The sequence below is a fragment of the Podarcis bocagei genome (assembly GCF_964188305.1).
Source record: "Podarcis bocagei genome assembly, chromosome: Z".
Lineage (NCBI taxonomy): Eukaryota > Metazoa > Chordata > Lepidosauria > Squamata > Lacertidae > Podarcis > Podarcis bocagei.
In genome coordinates, this window is record NC_138140.1 from 49,337,818 (window position 1) to 49,359,877 (window position 22,060).

The following is a 22,060-nucleotide window of genomic DNA, read 5'->3' on the forward strand; positions in this document are numbered from 1 at the left end:
GAATTTCTTGTAACACTAAGCTAGTTATGGATAATGCCTATGTAAAACAACAGCAGCATAGCTCTTGAGTCATGCTGGAAAGACAATGCATATCGGCCAAGAAATCTGGAATTTCAGCAGCAACGAAAGAAAGAGACCAGGAGAAAAAGAGAGAGAGAAAGTGACTGCAAGAATTTCCAAAGTGATAAATTCTGAATCAGGATCACAGTCAAGTTTGATCTTACGAATGCTCAACCCTCAAACGTGTTTATAGTACCAGGATATGTGATATCATCAGTTACTTCAATCTAGCAAACCTTTATCATGTTCAAAACTCTGTTTTTAGGTACCAAGGCACAATGTGCCTCTCACTGTGTGGGTGTACATCTTTACAAATGTTGACTGTTGGTAAGAGCTTTTCAGAAATGCTCCCATCAACTCATTCCCTCTAAGTTGGGGAAGGGGACCAGCAGGCCTCTGGGTATTTGTTGAACTACAACTCCTGTCATCCATAGCCAATGGTCATGCCAGGTGGGAGTGATGGAATTTGGAGTCCAACAGCCATCACTTCCCATCCCTGACCTGACTGTATCACACCCACAAGTTTCTTAGGTTTCCTAAGAGTTTTTTAAAAGTGTAGCTTCTCAGAAGGATTGAACAGACCAGAAGTGTGCAGATTCCTATGTACTATACATGTACCATCCATCTATAGATGTGAGTAATCTTAAAAACCATTTAGACAAGGGTGGGGAAAGATATTCAGCCCTAGGGCCACATTCCATTCTGGGCAACCTTCCAAGGGCCACATGCCATTGGTGGGCAGAGCCGGAGGCAAAAGTGGGTGGAACAGCAAGCGTAAATTTTACCTCCATACCCTAGGCTAGTTTCTACATACACTCACACAACCCTCACTATCTTCCAGCAAGCCAAGCAACCAATGTTGAAGAACACATTTCAGCCAGGCAAAGCATTCAGGTGTGAAGCCAGGGAGATGTATGGCCTACAGAGAGTTTTGAGGGCCAGCTAGAGATGCCCTCAGACCCCTGGACCTAAGGTTTCCTACTCCTGTTTTAGACCCCATCACCCTGATCCAACAATCTATGGAGCTCCATATACGTTCACAGAACAAGCTCCACCCAAGCTGAGGCTTCCTCATTCACTTCCATTGCTGAGGTCAGTACGACTCATGGACACAAATGGGAAATCGGCAACCTGGATGCTTGCTGACCTAGTTATGGGACTTTTTCTGCTGATGAGTAGATTGCAAAACAGATACGCTGGTGGCGCAGCGGCTTTTGCGTTCTACGGAAATACTTATCAGCTTCCCGGGTGTTTATGACAAATGCTCACAGGCTTTGCTGTTGCTTGACAAGGAGCAAAGGCTGAGGAAAGGATGTGGTTGTCGGGTAGGCAACTTTTCTTCACTTGGTGTTGCTTGGCTACTTCAAGCAAGAGCTGCTAGTCCCATTGGTGCTTTTCACACCCACGGAGCAGCAGCAGGGCCATGTGCCACTACAGTGCACTTTACTAGGAGTTGCAGCTACAATTTTAACTCCCAAACTACATGCCAGGAATGGCACAAAGTAGCAAACAACTAACACAGCGTGAGAAAAAAAACAAAAAACAGTAGATGTGCACCCAAAGTGCCCATCCACAGACAATGCCTTTTGCATCTCTGCATGATGCTTCGTTTTGACTTTGCCTCTTTCCACTCAGTTTTCTTTGCATCAGAGGCACTGTCTTGCACCCAAGACTGGGGGGCTGGCATGTGGCATGTGTGTGTGACATCATGTGTGAGGTAATGCGCGTGACACACGTGTGACGTCACATCGAGAGGAAGCCAAGCACAGAGCCAAGCATGGAGTGGCTTCCTCTCTCATACTGAGGAGGAGCCAGCCACTGAACTGCACTGTGCTCAGCTTGGCGATGGGTCTTCTCTGCCCCCTTGAAGAGACCTAGCCCTGTGCCAGCAGGTTTTAAGGGAACCCAAGACACCTAAGAGTTGATGCACCTGCTCTGGACTGAGTGCATTTGCACCAATCAGCTCCTTTATTTGCTCCTGGTGCAGAGACACAGCATTATTACCCACCCTCAAAAGAGCTTAGCTCTTCCCAATCCAGTGTTGGCTACTTGTATATATCCATGCCCCCATTAAATCTACAGCCACACCTTTGTAGTATACATCGCTCTGACTTGTCCTTCTTCCGACTGAGTTCTTCTGGACAGAGTTACTCTATGTCTCTGCACCAGCTGATTCACTGTGGGTGCCCCAAGACTGGCAGTGTTTTGCAGGAAGGATTAATTGGATTAAAGTGCTCTGTCCCCCAGCACAACAACTCCATTAAAAAAGAAAAGCATCAGAGGCCCTCCAGGCATCCCTTTTATGGTGGATTCATGAAAATATGGTCTCATGATGATGCTACTGAGGTGGTCACATGCGATCCTGCTTTCAATTACTTGGGTTGATCTACACACAGCAAAAAAACCCTCTATAAATAAATCATAAATTAAAAATCATTATAACAAAATGGGGGAAACACTATGGAAAATGGCTTTTTTCTCTCTCTCTCTCTCCAGCTGAGTCTACAGTTTATGCTTGCAAGGGTTTCAGGACAATCATACTGCTTCATTTCCAATTGGTGCACATTCTGGAACTTCCTGATGAAATTCTGTAACCTTTAATACCACAACTGTCCCAAGCTTTATTTTTTACCCCTTCTGCTGCACTATACCACCTCCCCTGGGCAACAATAATATGATGGCATCAAGGAAATATCGCAGAACAGCCAATAACACAGAATATATCCACCACTAATGTACTATTGTTGTGTAATGTACTGTTGTTTTTTCCAAATACACCCACCATAGAATTCCAGTCTGGAGGGCCCCATGGACTTTTTGCAGTTAGAAAGTGATGGGGAAGTGCAATGAAAAGTGTGGGGTGAGCAAATGATATGTGAGAAGACTACAAACAACCTATAAGCAAATCAATATGAATGCTCATCATTGCATAACCTCCCTGCGAACAAATCAGAATAAAAGCTCAGTAAAGACTGGGTTCAGTCTAACCTGGAGATAAACCTTGTGCAAGCAGATCAGGGCAAAAGCTCATCTGAAGGGGCCCTAAGTTACTCATTTTTTCAGAGATAGCTCCACGATTATCCAGTTTTAAACTCAGAAGAGACTCTGGAGGTCCTGTAGCGGAGGTGTCTTGGGTTCCCTTAAAACCTGCTGGCACAGGGCTAGGTCTCTTCAAGGGGGCAGAGAAGACCCATCGCCAAGCTGAGCACACCCACACTGCTCAGTACAGGATTTTTCTCAATACAGGCCCAGAACGATCTCTCTTCATTTCCCAGATAATTGGGACAATTTATTTTATACAATTTCATTGACACATCCAGCAAAACAAATTGAATAGTAGAATGGACTACATTTCTTCGAACTGCAAGTGTGCAAGTGTTGGGAGTGGGGAATTGTACTTCTGAATGAAATTGTAATAAAGTGTACCATAATTACATGTGGAATAAGCTCAGATCAGCCATGTCTAGGTCTAGCAAGACAGAGCCAGAGACAAGTCAATCAGCAAGATCCTTATTTTTTAATCTTAAACATGACAAAGAAGCACACAGATCCATTTATAACAACCAGCAAATGAAAATGGAGTGCTTGTACTTGGGAGGACTCTGAAACCAGGATACTGAGTCACGGGGCTCTAGCTGCAACTCAGAAAGATGCCTTATGTCCCATCAAAGCAATGTTCCATTTATTTATCTTATTTATTTCAGGGGTGGGGGATGCATGACCTTCTGTGGGCCACAGAAGCAGGTAAGACAAGTGCTTATTGGGAGAGGGTGTGCTCTATGGTGGTGTCCCAGTTGTGATGGTCATTTATTTTTGTTTAATTAAATTTGTTTACCACCCTTTATCCAAAGATCACAGGGCAGTTCACAACATAGACACAGAAAATGAGAACACAAAATACGAATAAAACAAACACAAACCAATAACCCCTGTCTGACAGACACATGTAAAAGGCCATAGAATGTTAATCAGCCCAAGGCCTGGTTGAAGAGAAACATTTTCAGCTGGTGCCTAAAGATAATGTAGTGAACATGTTAGGGGAGCCTGCCTGGGAGAGAGTTCCACAAATGTGGAGCCACCACAGGAAATACCTATTCTCGTGTTGCCATCCTCCAGACCTCTCATGGAGGGGGCACATGAATAAGGACCTAAAATGATCACAGGGTCTGGGACAATTCATATGGTAAGATTTATTATCCTACTATATTTTTACGCTGCTCGGGAATTCAAGGTGGTGTACATGATTCTCCCCACCTCTGCAATTTTATTCTTGCAACAACCCTTTGAGAGAGATTGGGGTAAGATTGGCCTGAGGTTACCCAATGAGCTTCAGGACGGAGGCAAGATATGAACTCTGAATTTCCCTAGGCCTGGTCTGACACACTATCCCAGAACTTCCTCTATCCTTTTTTTTTATAAGATATTTATTAAAGTTTCACAAATCATACAAACACAACAATACAAACAAACACAAACAAAAAAAGAACAAGTATAATTTCAAACCCTTATTTTCTTATAACTTACTTCTCCGACCTCCTCATACCTCCCCTTTCTGCATTCCAATTTCAAATTTTAATCCAGCAAATCCTCACCCTTAAATTTATCTAATTTTTAACCTTTCTTTTCTTTTAACTTAATCCTTACAACTGTAATCCACTTAATTTCTAAACCAGCATCATTCTAGCATTCATTAATTTTACAATGTTTCTTAAGATAGTTCTTAAATTTCTTCCAATCTTCTTCCGCCGTCTCTTTTCCCTGGTCTCGGATTTTGCCGGTCATTTCTGCCAGTCCCATATAGTCTATCACCTTCATCTGCCATTCTTTTTTTTTAAATTCATAAATTTTTATTCATATTTGCACATATATACAGGAAAACATAAACAAAAAATCCACCACATACCTTATACAAATTATATCCACTTCACAAATCATAAATAAAATACATAACTGAGTTAGTCTCAACTGAGCCTTGGACTTCCCTCCACTCCTTTGGTAAGTATCGAATAGATTATATAGTCGCGTACTTTTTTACTCTTTTACATAGGCCTTTCCCGCTGCTAGAGTTATTTCAACCCCGCCAGTGTCACCTGAACTTTAGATTCCATATACAATAAATATGTCATGAAATTTCTGTTCGTCTTGGTCCCTTAATCTTCCTGATATTCTATCAAGCTCAGCATAGTTTATCATTTTAACCTGCCACTCACTTATGTTGGGTATTACTTCTAATTTCCAATTTTGTGCCATTCTTCCAAGGTGGGTAGATCTTGTGTCTTCCAATACTTTGTGATGAGTATTCTTGCTGCTGTTGTATCATACATAAAAAAATGTTCTGTCCTTCTTTGACACCAATTGGCCAGCCATGCCCAGGAGAAAGGCCTCTGGTTTCTTAAGAAAGGTATATTTAAATACCTTTTTCATTTCATTATATATCATTTCCCAGAAAGCCTTAATCTTTGGGCACGTCCACCAAAGGTGAAAGAATGTACCTTCCATTTCTTTACATTTCCAACATTTGTTATCGGGCAAATGATAGATTTTTGCAAGCTTGACTAGGGTCATGTACCACCTATAAATCATTTTCATAATATTTTCTTTCAAGGCATTACATGCCATAAATTTCATACCGGTGGTCCACAACTGTTCCCAGTCAGCAAACATAATGTTATGACCAATATCTTGTGCCCACTTAATCATGGCTGATTTGACTGTTTCTTCCTCTATCTAGTGCTATCCAGGTGTTTTGGACTGCAAATCCTATCAGCTGCAGCAGCCCAAAATAGCTCAGTTTGTTAAAGCATGGTGCTGATAACAACAAGGCTGCAGGCAGCTGCACTGGGTTTTACTAGAAGATCCTCCATGATTCAAGATGGAGAAACATATTGGAAGAACCAGCATGACAAATGGCAGCCACATCCACTAGCGGAGGAAAAGGAGTGCAAGGGGATCGCACCGCCCCGGCAGTGCGATCCTGGTGGGGTGCCATTGCGGCTGCCCCCCACCCACACTGGGTGCCACACCCCCACAGGTGGCGTGCCACACCCTCGGGACGTGCGCCAGCCCCGCTCCCACCTGCTCTCTGCCCCCCCCCCAGTGCCAGAGCATGAAGCTCCACCACCGGCCACATCACACCGACACAAGTAAGTAGGCATCAGGTGGAGATTCCTTTGCTCTTCCAGCCTGTTTACATCTCTTTCGTTTCCCTCTTTCATTGGGTTTGAGTGCTATGTTTTTAGTGATATCATGTCACTTGACAATAGTTTCAGGCTCATTTTCTGCTGACAGTGGGTTCTGCATTGATCTTTTCTTTTTTAAGCCTCTCGCTGGTTGGATTTGCATTTCTTGACTTCTATTTCTGAACCACCTAGGAGACAGGGTGAGTTGGGTGGCATTATGAGCCAGGAATCATTTCCGTCTCATGATCCCAGGTGAAACTAGGGACTCTAGTTCGGAGGGGGAAATGGCACACAGTGTGCATCCCAGAAGCACATCCACAATATGAGCATGTGGCACCAGAGCTCTTCTGGCTCACAGATGAAGCACTGCCAATCTCTGATTTGGAGGACTCCATCACCACAGAGCCTCCTTGCAGTGAAGGTGGAGCTTGCAACTGGGATACACCTACCACCATAGGGCTCCGTCTGAGGGCTTGTCCATGCTTAAGCTTGTCCCATGCCTAGACAGCATGGGTCTGAGAGGTTTCTGCTTGTCCCATGCTTTCTAGCCACAGGTCTAAGCAGTTTTTCTGTTTGCCCCACTGCTTTTCCTGGGACAACTGACTCTTCATTGCTGAATCAGAGCAAAAACCAATCTGCAGAAAACCCAATTGATGTTTACTCCAATTCAGTGATAAAGAAGAGGAAAGCAGCGGGGAAAGCGTAAGTTTGGATGAGCCCTGGCTGTCACTGAAGCAACACCTGAGCTCTTCTCGGTGCCTTGTGTAGCTGTCGGCCTAAGCTCTGCACAAGGTGTGGCCTGAGGACATTGCTTGCATCATACCAGGAAGTATACAAATGCCAAGACAGATTGAGAGAGGAGGCACAGGTAGCAGGTAGTATCTGATCCTCCTCAATAGTTAGGGCTCTCTCTGCCTAAGATCCTGGACAGTTGTTCCCAGTTTAGGTTGATGGTAACTGGGCTACATCAGCCTTTCCACAAACTGGTGCCTTCCAGATGCTATGGACTAAAAGTCCCATCGTCCTTGGCTAGGGCTGATGGGGACTGTAGTCAAAAGCATACTGAGGATGCCTAGCCTACAAAGGCCAACAGTATAAGGTAGTTTCTAATGCTCATGGCATTAGAAGTCACTAATGGCCGTGGAGGAAGTCACTTGCAGAGCCCAGAAGGTGACAACAAAACCTTTTGAGTTTCTGGTCCATGATCTCCATTTGATTTGGAGGCACCAATAAATCTCCTTGCCAAGGGTGGGAGAGAGCCTAGTTACGCCTCTGATCTTGGGGGAAGCCACAACATTTAAACTGCAATAAAGCTGGCATAAAGTTGTAGTAGTGTGGACAGGCATCTGACTGGAACTGGCTGGCAGAGAGAGGCAGCAATGAGTCACCTGCTCTCCTGTGCAAAACCTAAAAAGCTGACAGCATCTTCTGATTTCTTTTCCATACAGTAGAGTTCACACTTCGTCACTCTGGTGCTACACTCCAGCAACAAGCAGGGTGGCATTGGGCACTTCTAGAGAGAAGGTCCTCCACTCACCTCCAACTGCTCTCAAAGTTTTGAGCAAGCACGTGTGACTTTGGATCAGTCTGGAAGTCTAGGTGCAAGTCATCAAATGGGCATGAGGCTGAAGATGCCAGAACAAGCCTCTTCAAGCTAGGACTCATAGTGGAACCACAGGAGTTTTCTGGTTCCTTGTAGGAGGGAGCCCAGTATCCCTTTGGTTTGGCCTTTCATCTGTTTGCATGCAGGACAAATGGATTTCGAATGTTCCACCAGCTGCATTGTTGAAATCCTGGCTTGCTTTTGAATTCAAAGTAGTTTGCAGTTGCTTTGGTGGAGGCCCGCATTTTATGAGAAGGATGAAACACTTGTAAAACTGGAGGCGGGGGAAGGAAACCAAACAAAATGAGAAATTCAGCATGCAAGCGAAAACAAACAAGCTCACTGCAGTTAACTTGCGCAGATGTTTTTAGCCATCACATTCAATCCTCAATTTAGTTTCTTGCTTTGGATTCTCACAGCAAGCAGCAGGCTTGTGCTTTCCTTACTTCCCTGGGCAGAATAATCTGTTTTGTATCAAGCTTATTTATGGCAGTGAAGCCGCCTCCCCTACTAGCTAACTGAGCACCAAATGAGGCAAAGGAAGTCCTGGGGTTGGATCACCAGTGCCTTTGCACTCTTGCAAAAAGAACTTTAACTCCAGCACCATAATTCAAAAGCATCAATTCTTTGGCGATCAGCCTTCTTTATGGTCCAGCTCTCACTTCCATACATCACTACTGGGAAAACCAGAGCTTTAACTATACGGACCTTTGTTGGCAAGATGATGTCTCTGCTTTTAACAGCAAGTTAGGAGACTCCTATTCCACTCAGAGAGCTACGGTTCCCAGCGTTCTCTGCAAAGAGGGATGGATTGTTAAAGCACGCTGGGAATCATAGAGTTCTGAATACCTACCAGCAATCAGCACCCTTTGCAAACTGCAGTTCCCAGGATTCTCTGGGGGGGGAGACATGGCTGTTTAAAGCTGTATGGTACTGCTTTTGTTGTACATAATGCCGATCAGCTCCTTCACACAGGCTGTTTGTCCTCCTGTCTTTCATACATCAAGTGATAAACACATGTGGGAAAACCAGTCCCATTTTTCCTGAGGCAGCTTGAATAGCCAGCCCACCCCTTCATGTGAGGCTCTCAATGGCCCTCAGCTCTATGGAGAGCACCATTGGCAGAGCATGAGACTCTTAATCTCAGGGTCGTAAGTTTAGGTTCCTGCATTGAAGGGGGTTGGACAAAATGACCCTTGTGTTCCCTTCCAACTCTACAGTTCTATGATTCTATGAAAACACTGACTGGGTCACAGCAACAAGCATCCTAGCTCAGTATACTATTGCTAAGATTTCTGAAGAAACCATAGCTGGCATAGTTGCTTGCTGCCACCTTGTGGCCATCAATGGCAATGCTGACATTTATGCCTGATTTCTAATTTACCAGTAGGGGGAATTCCTTGGCTCCTCAGATGTTGCTAGACTCCAAATCCTTCCATTCCCGACCATTGGCCTTGCTGCCTGGGGCCAGTGGGTATTGGAGCCCACAACACCCAGTGTGCCACAGGTCCCTAATCCTTGATCTACTTTAACTGGCAGCTCTCCTGCAAGAGCCCAGGCTGAGAAGGGTTTGTTCCCATCTGATCCTTTTTAAACTGGAGATGACTGGAGTGAACTTGGGAGTTTCGCCATACAAAGCATGTGCTCCACCACAAACTTATCTCCAGAAACCCAGGTCAGCTGTAAGCACCACCTGTCCCCAAACCAAAGTCTGGGTTTTGCAATCTGGTTGTATGTTCTAATATGCACCTTTCTCTCTTCTTCCCAATCACACACAAATTCTCCCTCCCTTTTATGGTTCACTGGAATCAGCTGGGGTTAACATGAACCAAGGTTGGCCTAAACCAGGGTTTGCTAAGCCAGCTTCAAACCATGGTTACAAATTACAGTTTGTGTGGGAACTCTAGCCGGCACCAGCTAGAGCTTAGCCCTGATGTGGAGCAGGGAATATGCAGTGGTGAATCACTAAACTCAGCATCATGGGCTCAAGAGTAGTGCAATGGCAAGGGAATAGCAAAAAAACCGCACATACCCCTTTGGAGTTTTGCAGCCCTAGTTACGGTCTGCGAAAGCAGAGAGGGAATTCCAGTTTTCTCCAGGGCTAGAATTTGAATTTGAAGCCTGTGGGGTAGGGGCACAGAACTCACCAGTGCCCCTCCCAGCTCCTTACTGCTGCCAGCTACCCCCACACACACTTCTATTGAATTCTATTATGATTCAAAGCAGCAACATGAAGCGGGGTGGGGATGTTACTAATCATCAAATGCAAAACAAAACATGCCCCTCCTTCACTGATGAACCCACTTGGGCAGAAGTCTGAACCAGATCACAGGAGCCTGGGAAGCTGCCTTACACAGAGCCAGGGTATTAGTCCACCAAGCTCAATGATGTCTACACCAGGGGTCAGCAAACTTTTTCAGCAGGGGGCCGGTCCACTGTCCCTCAGACCTTGGGGGGGGCGGGGCGGACTATATTTTGAAAATAAATAATGAACGAATTCCTATGCCCCACAAATAACCCAGAGATGCATTTTAAATAAAAGGGGACAGTCTACTCATGTAAAAGCACGCTGATTCCCGGACTGTCCACAGGACAGATTGAGAAGGGGATTGGGCTAGATCTGGCCCCCAGGCCTTAGGTTGCCTACCCATGGTCTACACTGACTGGAAGTGGCTTCTCAGAGTTTCATGCTGGGGATTGAACTTGGGGATTTCTGCATGGAAAGCAGGTGCTTTGCCACTGGGCTCTGGCCCTAGTAGATCTCCCTGGATGCTCTCCCACGAAAGCCCCACTGAAATGAGCCAGGGCTGCACTAGCAGTCTCTCCCTGCCTCCCTTCCAAGGAGCCCTGCCAGGCATTCTTGGGCAGTTTTCAGAGGCGATTGCTGATTCCTGCCCTGGACCCCTTTTTCATTTCCCCCACCAGCCTGACTTTCAGCAGCACCAGTTTTCTGGATCTGGCTGCTCTTACTGATTTCCCACAGAGCACCCAACCTAGCGCCACACCAGAGCGCCGTGGGCAACAGAAAGGGTGGCTCTACCCAGGGACTCAGCACTGCTCCGAGAGCCTCCGCCAAAGTCAAGTAAGCCTGCCAAGGCCTGCTACGCCTGGATGACGTCAAACCTGAAACTGACCCTGAGGCTTAAGCAGGAAAACTTCCAGGCATCCAGGATAGCTGTGCTCTCCAGCTGCTGATGGGGGCTGTGTGCCTATGAATATCAGCTCCATATTCAGAAAGCTAATAAACTTCCATGGGCACCACAAAATACTCATTTAGCAGAAGAAAACTGGCAATACAGTGGTGCCTCGCAAGACGAAATTAATCCGTTCCGCGAGTCTCTTCGTCTTGCGGTTTTTTCGTCTTGCGAAGCACGGCTATTAGTGGCTTAGCGGTTTAGCGGCTATTAACGGCTTAGCGGCTATTAACGGCTTAGCGGCTTTAAGAAAAAGGAAACAAACTCGCAAGAACTCGCAAGAGGTTTCGTCTTGCGAAGCAAGCCCATAGGGAAATTAGTCTTGCCGAACGACTCAAAAAACGGAAAACTCTTTCGTCTAGCGAGTTTTTCATCTTGCGAGGCATTCGTCTTGCAGGGCACCACTGTACTAAGACCCATCGCCCCATAGCTTAGTCGGTAGAACAGGAGACTCTTAATCTCAGGGTTGTGGGTTCAAGTCCAAGGTTGGGCAAAAGACTTCTGCACTGCAGGGGGTTGGACTAGATGACCCTTATGACCCTTTAGGGCAACTTGTTGGCTGCTGTGAGAACAGGATGGTCCTTTGGTCTGATCCAGCAGCCACTCTTATGATCCAATGGTCTGGTTCAGAGGTAACCTTTCTCAATCTCCAAATCTCTAACTTCACCTAAGAACAGGAATCGTGAGAAACACCCTTGCAGCTATTTAAAAAAGGAGGCACAGATTTTATTTGTAGAACGAGCTACATGCTAAGTTGCCTGTTTTGCCATTAGCAGGTCACAAAAATGCTCACAGCTAAAGCCTCTCAAACAGTCCTTTGATGCTTTTTCTGCACATGCCTTTTCAAGCCCTTTCCCAAATCATCCCGGCTGTTGAAATATTTTGGTTCAAAACAGAGCAGAAGGAGGCTGGAAAGGTTTCACACTCTCCCATAACAATAGTGCTAAAATTGTACACTCCACACACACACAGCCGCAAGCAGTGCTGCAGCAGCAACCTGCCAAGTCATGAGCAGCAGGTGAGAGTTGGTGATTTAAAGCTTAAACATACCTTGGGGAAATGGTGATTAGGAGAGGTGGGTGGATTTGCAGAGCCAGGCAGCACAACACATTATTGTTGAGCACAGACTATTATAATACTAGTTACAGATAGGTAGCCGTGTTGGTCTGCCATAGTCAAAATAAAAAAATTCCTTCCAGTAGCACCTTAAAGACCAACTAAGTTAGTTCTTGGTATGAGCTTTCGTGTGCATGCAAACTTCTTCAGATACCAAGTTAGCTGAAGAAGTGTGCATGCACACGAAAGCTCATACCAAGAACTAACTTAGTTGGTCTTTAAGGTGCTACTGGAAGGAATTTTTTTATTTTTATTATAATACTGTATGTCAGTCAATGAGAAACTGTGTTTGTAGCAGCAAATGGATGCACAGCAGAAGTTAGAAAAGGGAGAGTAGAGGGAGAGGTTAGGACATTGGAAGCCAATGGTTGTACCCAATGCCTATGCCAAACCTCTTACATCTGTAGTCAATAAAGTTGCGGCCTGATTTGACCCAAAATAATGCTGTGCTGCCTGGTTATTCTCCATGATCTGCTCCACCGGGTTCTTCTGATGTTCCCATGATATGCTATCATGTTCTTACCTGCTTGTTCAAAAGGATGTAAAGGATGGGGTTCACAAACGTGCTAGTCTTGGCCAGAATGGACGAGATGATGCTCACTGAGGGGCTGATTGTTCTGGGCTGGCCAAATGTCGCGATCAGGGAGACAATTCCATATGGCATCCAGCAGAGGAGGTAACAGGTGACCATTGACACAACCATGAACAGGATGTGATGTTCCCTTTTCTGAGCAGATGTCAGGTGGAATCTACAGACCTGCTAAAATATGAGAGACGGGACATTTTCATAGAGTTTCTTCCTCATTGCACTCTGCACCACCTTACCCAAGCGCAGGTCATTCCCCAAATCAATTTTTTGCACCAGCTCCTTTAAGTCTTTAGAGCAACGTTCTGAAACCTGGGGCCCTCTGTGTGGCTCAGGAGATGTCCCAGTAGCAAAGGTTTTTATTTGCAAGCAGCCCCTTCAGTTTCTTCTGACAGCTTCCTGGGTGTGCAAGGACATAAGAGCCACCAGTGGCCCATTGAGTTGGGCATCCTGAGGCCCATTATGGGAGGCCCACATGCAGGATCTGAGTGCAAGAGCCTTCTCTCCTCCTACAGTTTCCAGCAGATGGTATTCAAAAGCATTCCTGCCTCCAACAGTGGAGGCAGAGCAAAGCCATCAGGGTTAGCAGCAGCCAGTGACAGTCTTATCCTCCAGGGATTTGTCCTTGTGGGAGTGAGTTCCATAGCTTAACTGTGCATCTGTCCTGAATCGTTTAGTGTTATGAGAAGGAGGAAAAATTGCTTCTATCCACTTTCTCCATACTATGCATAATGTTTTCTTTTCTATCATGCAACCTACTGTATTTTCTTAAGGGAAAAAGGTCCAAATGCTGTAACCACGTAGGGGATAACTGCATCCCCTTGATCATTTTAATTGGCCTTTTCTGAAACCTTTCTGGCATCTGCTTGTCCACTGTTGGAAACAGCACACGGGGTTGATGGACCAGTAAGATTCCTCTCACCTTCTTATATGGACTTAGAAATACAGTGAGATTGCAATTCTATTCACTTGCCTCTTTGTTTCCAACCCTTCTTTCCAGATGTGGGGAGCATTTGCCACTCCAGATGTTGTTTCAATAAAACTCCCACCAGCCCCACCCAGCATAACCAGTGGTCAGGGATGATGAGAATGGTCCAACCCAACTGGAGAGCACCACGTCTTGGAAGGAAGCCTTGTTATGACTGTTCATTATTACTCTGTAACAATACAGGGCCAGCTTCGTGGTTTTTGGGATGGGGGATCATAAGAAAAGCTAGATCAGGTCAAATGGGAAGCATGCAAACAGGACCAGTCTGCTGCAACATCACTCTCCCTACCTGCTATTTCCAGCAACTGGTGTTTGGGTTCAACAACCTCTGGAGGGCCAGCTGCTCCCCAAACACTCTAGTCGTGCAAAAGCCAGAGGTTTCCACACACATGCACAAGCCCACATCCAAGAAAGATAGAGGATCTGCTATCATCTCAGGACACATTTTTTGCAAGGTGAAAGCACTCAGACATGGTGCTATGCAGGGTTGTGGGGAGAAATATTGGCCTGGGGAGAGTTTCAAGGTCTGACTAGAAAGGCCTTGAGGGTCACATCTGGCATCTGGCCTTGAGGGTCACATCTGGCCTTCCTCTTCTAGCCATTTAACTCTGAAGCATGTTTCATAAGGAATTGCTCTCAGAGGTGAAGATGGAAGAGCTCCTAGACACAGCTCCAAACAAGAGACACAACTGCCTCTCCTAACAAATCCAAGCTAACAACCACAGGCCAGCAACGTGACATGTGTGCACACACGACTGCACCACCACATTCTGTCAGAGGTTAGGGGGCTTTGGTTTACCTTTCTAATCATCTGCAGGATTTTCCCATAGCAGTAGATCATCGTCAGGAGGGGCAAGACGAGGCAGAAGATGAAGAGGCAGATGATGTAGGAGAAGTTGCTGGCAGACTTGGCATGCCATGAGACAGAGCAAGTCGTGCCGAGCCCTTCGGGGCCATAGCTGCTCCAGCCGAAAAGAGGCGGCAAGGTCCAGAACAAAGAGTAGATCCAGGAGCCAATGATGCAAAGCCAGGACTTGGTGTAACTGGACACAACTGGCTTGGCCTGCTTCCGCAGGAGCGTGGCATAGCGTTCGTAGGAGAGGATGGAAAGAGACACAAGGGAAACGATGCCTGCAAGAGAGAGAGCGGCCCAGAGTTAACAGTTCAAAGATCTGCTTTTCGAATGCTGGAATGTAAACTTGTGATGTTGGAAGACAGATGATATCCAGCTCAGGAAGAAGGAGGAGGAGGAGGAGGAGGAGGAGGAGGAGGAGAGTTTGGATTTGATATCCCGCTTTATCACTACCCGAAGAAGTCTCAAAGCGGCTAACATTCTCCATTCTCCTTTCCCTTCCTCCCCCACGACAAACACTCTGTGAGGTGAGTGGGGCTGAGAGACTTCAGAGAAGTGTGACTGGCCCAAGGTCACCCAGCAGCTGCATGTGGAGGAGCGGAGACGCGAACCCGGTTCCCCAGATTACGAGACTACAGCTCTTAACCACTACACCACACTGGCTCAATACCTCTCCCTGCTATGTACTAAACCATAACCTGCAATCATCACCAGAGGTCCTTCTCCATGTGCCCCTTCCACGGGGGGGGGGTCTGGAGGCGGGCAGCACAAGAAGGGGCCTTTTCAGTGGTGGTTCCTTGCTTGCGGGATGCTCTCCCCCAAGGAGGTTTGCCAGGCAACATCATTACTTACCATTATGCACCAGGAAGAAAAAAAACATTTCTCTGCAGTGCTAAACAGTTGGTCCCTTACCTCTTTCGCCCTGATCTTGTCACTGTGATCCATGCGACAGTCACCTCCAGGCTTGATTATTGTAACTTACTCTACATGGGGCTGCCCTTGAGACCGATCCAGAAACTCCAGCGGGTGCAGAATGCCACGGCAAGACTCCTTACTGGGTCCTTGCCATGGGATCACAGTCACCCGGTGCTATACCAGCTGCCCTGGTTCCTGGTGGAGTACAGGATCAGGTTTAAGGTGCTGGTTTTAACTTTTAAAGCTCTATACGGCCTAGGACACTTGTACCTTACGGTATGCAAATAATAACACCTTGGAGATCCCGGGCCTCTAGGCTGGCCTCAACCAGGGCCAGGGCCTTTTTGGGCTTGGCCCCGGCCTAGTGGAATGCTCTACCACAAGAGATCAGGGCCCTGTGGGATTTGACATCTTTCCGCAAGGCCTGCAAGACGGGGTTGTTCCACCTGGCCTTTGGTCAGGGCTCAGCCTGACTCCCCTTTTCTTTTTCTATAAGAACTAATATGAAAGGGGCCTCCCAGCATTCTCACAGGCCCATATAAGATCAGCGTAAACAGTTAGGCCGATGAGCACTTACTGATCCCAACCCTAACCCTACGGAAAGCTATCCAATTAGACTTTAATTTGATTTTGACCTGTTTTTAGGAGATAATTTAATTATTGTTTGATTTTCTACCAATGTAATATATCTGATGTTAGCCGCCCTCAGTCTAACTTCATCCGGGGAGGGTGGGATATAAATAAAAGTTTATTATATTATTTATTATTCATTTTTGCCAAGCCTTTGGCTTTTAACTTTTTGGGTGGAGTGGGATGTTTTAGTCTTGCCTTCTAAAACTGTGGGTGAGTTTTAGCTTTTTCTCTGGGTTTTGTTTTTTTAATGCAGGATTTCATGTATGTGTCATTCATTTATTGCCGTAAGTTGCTTGCAGTTAAATTTGTCCATAAAGTGACTAGTAAGTTTAATGGATAATAATAATTATATCAATAATATGGGGGGGGAGGAACAGACCCCGCATTTCTCTGCATCAGACTGCTCAGGAACCATTAGCTGATTATCATATGCTTGGGTATTGTGCTTTAATTGTATGGCATATATGCAGTCAGTGAGGACCCCTATGAAGGGGAAGGGCAGGGCTGGAGAGCAGGCAATGGGTCTGGATAAGGCTAAAGGACTGAGTCTACCAGACCCAAAGCTTTGCATCACCACATTCAGCCTTGCTCAACCTTTTGGTCGTATAGCAGAGAGCAAGAATGGGGAACCTTGGTCTCAGGAGCCACATGTGGCCCTCCAGGCTTTTCTGCCTGGCCCTCAGAATCCTCCCCAGGCCACACAATCTGAGTGTTTTTGCCTAGCTGGTCTGTGTCCTTGAACTCTGATAATGCCTCTTGCTTGCCTGGACAGAGAATATCTCTGTGTGAGTGTACATAGCACTACTGCTCAAAAGCAAAATCTGCATTCATTGCTCAGCTTACTTTTGCCCTTAGGCTTGCCCATCACTGGTATGTGGCCCTCAAAAGGCTATCCAAAAGGGAATGTGGCCCTTGGGCTGAAAAAGATTCCCTAGCCCTGGTGAAGAAGAGCAACCCAAAGATGCTAAAATTGCTGAATGGGTGGCCAGGTTAGTCTCTTGCAGGGGAAAGAAACAGGCTTGCAACTCCTGACATATTTATTACAGCACATGCCTTCATGGATTGCAACTAAAAAGGGGGGGCTAAAGGGACACAGGTGGCGCGGTGGTCTAAAGCAGTGTTCCCCAACCTTGGGCCTCCAGCTGTTTTTGGACTACAACTCCCATCATCCCTCGCTAGCAAGACCAGTGGTCAAGGATAATGGGAATTGTAGTCCAAAAACAACTGGAGGCCCAAGGTTGGGGAACACTGGTCTAAAGGACTGAGCCTCTTGGGCTTGCCGATCAGAAGGTCAGCGGTTTGAATCTCTGTGACGGGGTGAGCTCCCGTTGCTCTGTCCCAGCTCCTGCCAACCTAGCAGTTTGAAAGCACACCAGTGCAAGTAGATAAATAGGTACCACTCTGGTGGGAAGATAAACTGCGTTTCCGTGTGCTCTGACTTCCGGCATAGTGTTCCATTGTGCCAGATGCAGTTTAGTCCTGCTGGCCACATGTCCCGGAAAGCTGTGTGCAGACAAATGCCATTTCCCTCAGCCTGAAAGCAAGATGAGTGCCACAACCCCATAGTTGCTTTTGCCCGGACTTAACAATCTAGGGGTCCTTTACCTTTTTTTAATGTTTCAGTTAATCTAAGGATCCTTCTCACATTTCCAGTGTCAAAGCTCAAACTGATAAAAACTTGGCAACTATATCAATTGAACATGCCCAAGCATCCTCACTTGACCTGAAGGCAGGTGAAGGTGACAAAATTTGCAAAGGAATAGTCACACAAAGTGAGATTTTGATGTGCCTGAAATGGAAACTTTTAAGAGACTTAAATTTTGATGTCAAAATTCACAAGATTATTCAAGATGATTTGCATGTTGAAACATTTTCTTTTGTATTTGAAATAATCAATAATTATTATTGTATGACTTACTCTTGCAATTTAAAATAAATTTAGCAGTTTCAAGTTTTGTGCATTTCAGTTTTTCTACAAGACACCTGTTTCTGAAAATTGAATTTAGCAATTGGGGCTGGAGAATGCAAGTAGTTAGCCTAGCCTAGGATGCAAAATAGGCTGGCACCAGCCCTACATATATTTAGAGGCCAGAACTAGCTGCCGTCCTCTTCACCCATGCTGGCTTATCCTGCTTGTTTGCAAATTGGCATTATAAAAACATAGAAAATAACCTTCTCACAAGGAAAAAAGCCAGACTCTGATCTTTGGGAAGTTTGTTTCCTGTTTCCTGATTTCAGAGCTGGTAGATCTCATCTTGCATCTATCCCTCAGTAAAGCCCTGGTCTTGCCTTTATGGTTCTCTGCATCTTCATACACAAAATTTCCTTTGTGAGACATGTGTTGAAAGGTAGACAGTCCCTGCAAAGAGGAAAGAGCGCATGCAGGAGAAGTCATTCTTCTGATTGAAGCAGATGGACTGTGACACATCTCAGCTAGAGAGATTAACTGTGTCACATACGGATAATATCATGAACAATGGATGAACTACAGAGGTACAGATGCCCAGGAGATTAGTGCAGAATCAGGCTGCACATTGATGCTTTATCCTACAACCCTGCTAGCATCAAAAATGGTAGCCATATTTGAAAGAAGCTGGAATTCTAGGGGCAGTTAATACATTTGCAGAGATGCCCCTAGCAGCTCAGAGATCAACCACTGAGCTCAACTCATGGCAGGTCCAGAGGTGTTTTCTATTTTCAGGTTGCACAATTAAAGTTGATTTGATTCTTGTGCAACAAACTTATTTCCTCCTGAAAACTGGACTTTTGCAGTAGAGAAAGTGATGCGGAAACACTCTTGAAAGTGTGCTTGCCATCTAATTTCCCCACAAAGAAATAAGAAACAGCAACGTGTAAATTGCTGGTTTCATCTAACCTCCCCTCAAGCATTCTGCAAACAAATCAGGATGAATGCAGGTCATCTGGAACCAAACCAAGATGTGTTACTGCCCAAGGTGAGGCAGACAAAGGTAGCACCGCCCCCTGCCCAAAGTTAAGCCACAGGGCAGGCAAAGGTATTTTGGCACTTGAGACAGAAAATTGTACAAATGTCTCTCCCTAGGAGTACAAATGCAATGGTAGTAAATAAAACTACTAAGAATTAGCTGCCCTTTCATGACACCCAAAATCACCCCACCCCACCCCACTCAACCTAATGGTAGGGCTGGCCTGGGCTTTCAGATCCACCACCCTGCCAGACCCCCAGATTCTGACACTTTTTGACCTTAAAGATAGTGGCTGTTTATGGTCATTTCACACATTGCATCTTTAGATGTATACCCAAAAAATGTGACCTGTGGATGCAGCAAATGCATGTTTGGAAAGACGGAAAGGACAAGGTCCCAGGACACACATGGTGGGTGGGCATATTGAAGGTTTAGGTCTGGTCAGTACACAGAATGGAGACTGTCTAGGGTGGAATCTAGGCACATATAAAAGATGCTAAGAAAATGTTAAAAAAAAAGTTTTAAAAAGAGATTGAATTGATCAAAAGCTCGCCATCGCCATCTAGTGTAACATTTGTATAATGCACTCAAAACGTTTGCAGCTGTATGGCTGAGTCCTAAGATTCCTGAATATGGAGATTGGCTTGAAAGTGCATGAACAGTTTTGAAAGTCTGAAGGAGTTGCAGAGTCAAATTGGCAATGGTCTTGGTATAGCGGACAAAGTCACCCAAGGGCTTGGAATAACTTTTTGCCTTTCTCCAGGACCAGCAAAGCAACAGTAAATTATACAAATAATAGTTTTTAAATGCAACATAAATTGGGCAAAATAAGAGAAGCAATTATGAAAACTTGCATCACTTATACAATTTGCTAAATTTTGGGGGCCAGAAATGAAAAGTCAGATCTACACTGTACATTTAAAGCACCCTTTAACAGCAATAGTTTTCCCCAAGGAACTGTAGTTAAAGGGTGCTGGCCTCACAGAGTGACAATTCCTATCACACTTAACAAGTCCCCGGGATTCTCCATGACTGTTCCGGAGCACTTTACTGGTATGAATGGGACCAAGCCCAGCATATAGCTTTGGTCAAGGCTGGGTCAACTCTATGGCTTTCTCTGGTGTGGTCTCCACATAGCCAGGGTGCTGTAACAGCTAGCATATTGGACTATGACTTGGGAGACCCGGGTCTGAATCCCAGCTCAGCCATGAATCACACTGGCACTGGGTGATCTTTGGCCAGTCTATCTGCCTACCTCATAGGGAAGGAGATCTTTAGAACTGTGAAGGAGAAAGGTGGTAGTTAAATCTAATAAATCAATACATAAATGAACTGGAGCTTCAGAAATTTCGATGTTTAAAACCACGCAGGAACTTTGGATACCCTAAAGGCAAACTCCTCTTGCTTTCCCAAATATTCCACGCGCCTCCTCCCCCAAACCAGAGCCTTGCTCTAAAAACCTACCGAAGAGGGAGTTGGCGAAGCCGTACCACTTGCAGCCGGCCTTGCCTAGGAGCCAACGGCCGCGCACGCTGGAGGCGAAGCTGAAAGGGGTCAAGAAGACGCAGATCAGGAGGTCGCTGAGGCTGGTGTTGAGCAGGATCAGGTTGATGGGTGTCCGGACGGCCTGGAACTTGACGAAGATCAGCATCACCAGGAGGTTGCTGAGGCTGCCCAGGAGCAAGATGACGCCCAGGCACACAGCCATCGTCAGGTGTCCCGTCCGTCCCAGGCTCCCAGGAGAAGAGGCCAGCAGCTGGCTGTCGAAACTCAAATTACCGGCGCCTCCTGCCGTGCTCTGGTTGAAAAGGTTGAGGCTCCGGTCGCCCAGCGCCAAGCGCATAGCAGCAGCGCAGCGCCTTGACGCTGCTCCAAGCCTTTGGGGTGCGGATTTGGTAGAAATTGTCAGGGCACCTCGCGACTTAGGACAGCCTAACACTCGAGCAGCACAGTTCCTAGAGAGGCGTGTGGGCAGCAGCTGGCTCTGCCCTAACCTTCCCGGAGCACCTTCTCCAATCAAGCCCTCAAGTACAGATTCTTCTCCAGAGGGACCCACGCGCCCAGCCCAACCCCTGAAGCGGGCGAAATCTGTGCGCCTTTAGCAGAGGAGCATGGACCCACCAGGAAGCCCCTTGGCCGCAACGGAGCGCAAATCAGGGAAAGAGGACGGAGCTGCGTATTCGCGCAGCAGTGCACGCTGCCTTGAGCCGGAGACACAGGGAAGAGTTGAAGGAGCGCACCTTTCAAGCGTTGCCACTCCTGCCTCGCCACGATTTTCTAATGCGAAGTAATGCTGCGAAAAGTTGTGCCCTGTCCTAGTGGTGTCCGCGCATGCACGGTGATCCCTGTGCCTTTACACTTATGAAGACACGCGAGGAGACCAGAGGCCGACGTGAGCCCTCGTTTTGTTTATGGCACAATGCCCACCCACCCCCACCCCGCCTCACGCAACCGCCTTTAACAAAGCCCTACCCCTTGGAGGGCGAGAGGGACCGTTCTTGTGCCTGCAAAGGGGAACCAAAGACAACGACCCCCACCCTTACCCGGCAAGGCAGTGCAGAAAGCAAGCCTTGCGCGGAGAGAGCTCTGCCTCCCGCGCCCCTCTCCTCGCGCCTTTCCAATATACTGTAGCAGAAAGTCTAGACTCTAGACTATCTTTCCCTGTAAGGGAGAGCGGGAGTCCCGCGCGCTTTCGGCACGGCTGTTCCGCAGCGGCTCCTCACCAAGCTCCTAGGCGGATCACCAAACAAAGCGGCTTTGGCGCGGCAGGTTTTATACATTTCCTCTGGCTCAGTCAAAAGCAGCGGCGGGACAACGAAGGGATTGGAACTGCCTTCCAAAAGGGAGGGTCTGCTCCGCCTGCTCCACCGCAGTTGAGTGATCCGAACCACGCCTCCTTTTTACTTTCGCTTCGCCACCTTGCGAAGGGAAACAGGAAGGAAGGGTCTTCTACATCGGGTGGAGCAAATAGAGGGAAGGACCTCCTCC

At 46.5% G+C, this 22,060-nt stretch overlaps 1 protein-coding gene across 1 annotated transcript; it reads right to left on the reverse strand.

Moving 5' to 3' along the window:
• Positions 1-3,428: 3,428 nt before the first annotated feature.
• Positions 3,429-21,177, reverse strand: LOC308579249 (pinopsin-like). Its single transcript, XM_081180102.1, has 5 exons — positions 20,537-21,177; positions 14,526-14,857; positions 12,676-12,912; positions 6,871-8,116; positions 3,429-4,108 (listed from the first exon to the last, which is right to left on the reverse strand). Exons 1-4 carry the CDS (start codon positions 20,913-20,915, stop codon positions 7,901-7,903), a joined length of 1,164 nt encoding a protein of 387 aa, XP_081036228.1. The 5' UTR covers positions 20,916-21,177; the 3' UTR covers positions 3,429-4,108; positions 6,871-7,900.
• Between the last annotated feature and the right edge of the window lie 883 nt (positions 21,178-22,060).

What these genes read in the sequence shown, in the direction of transcription:
- LOC308579249 (XM_081180102.1), bottom strand. Translation starts at nt 20,915, where the DNA reads ATGCGCTTGGCGCTGGGCGACCGGAGCCTCAACCTTTTCAACCAGAGC. An exon ending in TCCTGCAGATGATTAGAAAG is followed by an intron (nt 12,913 to 14,525) that starts GTAAACCAAAGC and finishes CTCATATTTTAG; the next exon opens with CAGGTCTGTAGATTCCACCT. An exon ending in ACATCCTTTTGAACAAGCAG is followed by an intron (nt 8,117 to 12,675) that starts GTAAGAACATGA and finishes CCCCGCCTCCAG; the next exon opens with TTTTACAAGTGTTTCATCCT.